This window comes from Echinops telfairi, unplaced genomic scaffold, assembly GCF_000313985.2.
Source record: "Echinops telfairi isolate 266 unplaced genomic scaffold, ASM31398v2 ScPeMD7_7475;HRSCAF=8513, whole genome shotgun sequence".
Lineage (NCBI taxonomy): Eukaryota > Metazoa > Chordata > Mammalia > Afrosoricida > Tenrecidae > Echinops > Echinops telfairi.
Genome location: NW_022111379.1, coordinates 2,724,237 through 2,725,736, shown reverse-complemented (window position 1 = coordinate 2,725,736; position 1,500 = coordinate 2,724,237). Strand labels below are relative to the sequence as shown.

Below are 1,500 nucleotides of genomic sequence, written 5' to 3'. Positions count from 1 at the left end.
AGCTATGGCTACCCGCTGGGGTACAGCGTCGGCTGTGGCTATGGCAGCACCTACTCCCCCGTGGGTTATGGCTTTGGCTATGGCTACAATGGCTGTGGGGCCTTCGGATACAGAAGGTACTGGCCATACGCTCTCTACTGATCTGCTGACGTTCCTGAGGCACAGTCTTCTCTCCCTGGGCTGCTGAGAGGCACATCTCTCCCGAAGTCTCCTTTGTCAACGGAGTCGTCTTCCATCTTTAGTTGCTCAACAAATGCCAGCGTCGCTGTACTTTCACACGTAGCCCCAGAGGCCAACGGAAGAAATGAAACATCAGATGACGCTTCTGGACATTTTCAGAAACTTGACATCCAAATGGTCCGAATTTGGCATCTGGACATTTTCAGAAACTTGACATCCAAATGGTCTGAATTTGGCATCATGCTCTTGGCATGTTAAAGTTGTGAAATTGCCTCTCAACTTCCTAATAAACTTATTTCAACCAACATAAAAAAAAATTAAGTGCCTCGGCTGATATTCGGGTTGGCTTATACTTGAGTATATGCGGTATCTTTCTTGGGTCCTCTGCTGGGAAGCTAAGCCCGTGGATCTTTCAATGAACCAGAATTGCAACTTGAATGTGTTTATTTTGAGATCAATGGAAGGGCTGCTGTTTTTTGGTCAAGTTTATGGGAACATGATTTCATCATAATATTCATTATGTGGCAACTACAATAAACTTAGGTGAGGCCTTGTGTTTCTGGGAGCTATCATTAGCCATCTGGCCTACTTTATAACAGTTAGTTAAATAAAAGAATTCTTAAAATGTAGCGTTTTACTTCTCTTTCTGGCTGAAAAATATACTCATATATATGCATATATACATACACAGACATGTATGAAAATTGTGGAAGCAGAACCAAATGGCAAAGAAACACTTGGGGAAAAACATTTTAAAAAAACCCAAACAACTGTTTGCTGATAAATGCCAAAGCTATATTATCCTATGCTACCATTAGGGTCTTTTTATAACAAACAAAAGTTGTTTTTACCAACAGATTTCTAAACAGCAGGGACATGCTTATTATTTACTGTTTTGGTATCCTTCCCTCATTTACATAAATACCCTAGAAACCAGCAGTTTAAAACTAATAAAAGCCAGAACCCTCCATCATTTGCAATAAAGTTTCATAACCATGAGTTAGATTGTTAGAGGGAAAAATAAACCTATATATGTGGTTATGAAGTGGTTTTTGGGGAAAGTGTATAATCACATTTCAAAGTTAGAACTTCCCTTTGAAGTAGCAATGTAATAATAATACTTAAACATTTATATAGAACACTTTATCTCGGAAACCCTCTTGCAGCACTGGCCAATTAATCTCCAGGGCTTCCCTAAGGAGCAGGTATTACTATCTGCCATTTTTCTAGTTAGAAAATTGAGGAAGCTCTGACCAAACCAGAGAGGGAGGGCTGGAAAGTTAGTTTATGCCCCTTATCCATCCTGGGGTGTGGCAGCTA

At 40.3% G+C, this 1,500-nt stretch overlaps 1 protein-coding gene across 1 annotated transcript in view; it reads left to right on the top strand.

Annotated features, from left to right (window-relative positions):
* Positions 1–462, top strand: part of LOC115874032 (keratin-associated protein 8-1-like) — a 1,907-nt gene extending 1,445 nt beyond the window's left edge. The window contains exon 2 of the mRNA XM_030889077.2: positions 3–462. Within this exon, the coding sequence (XP_030744937.1) occupies positions 3–141 (139 nt within the window). The 3' untranslated portion in view covers positions 142–462. The remainder of the gene's footprint in view (positions 1–2) is intronic.
* The last annotated feature ends 1,038 nt before the right edge of the window (positions 463–1,500 follow it).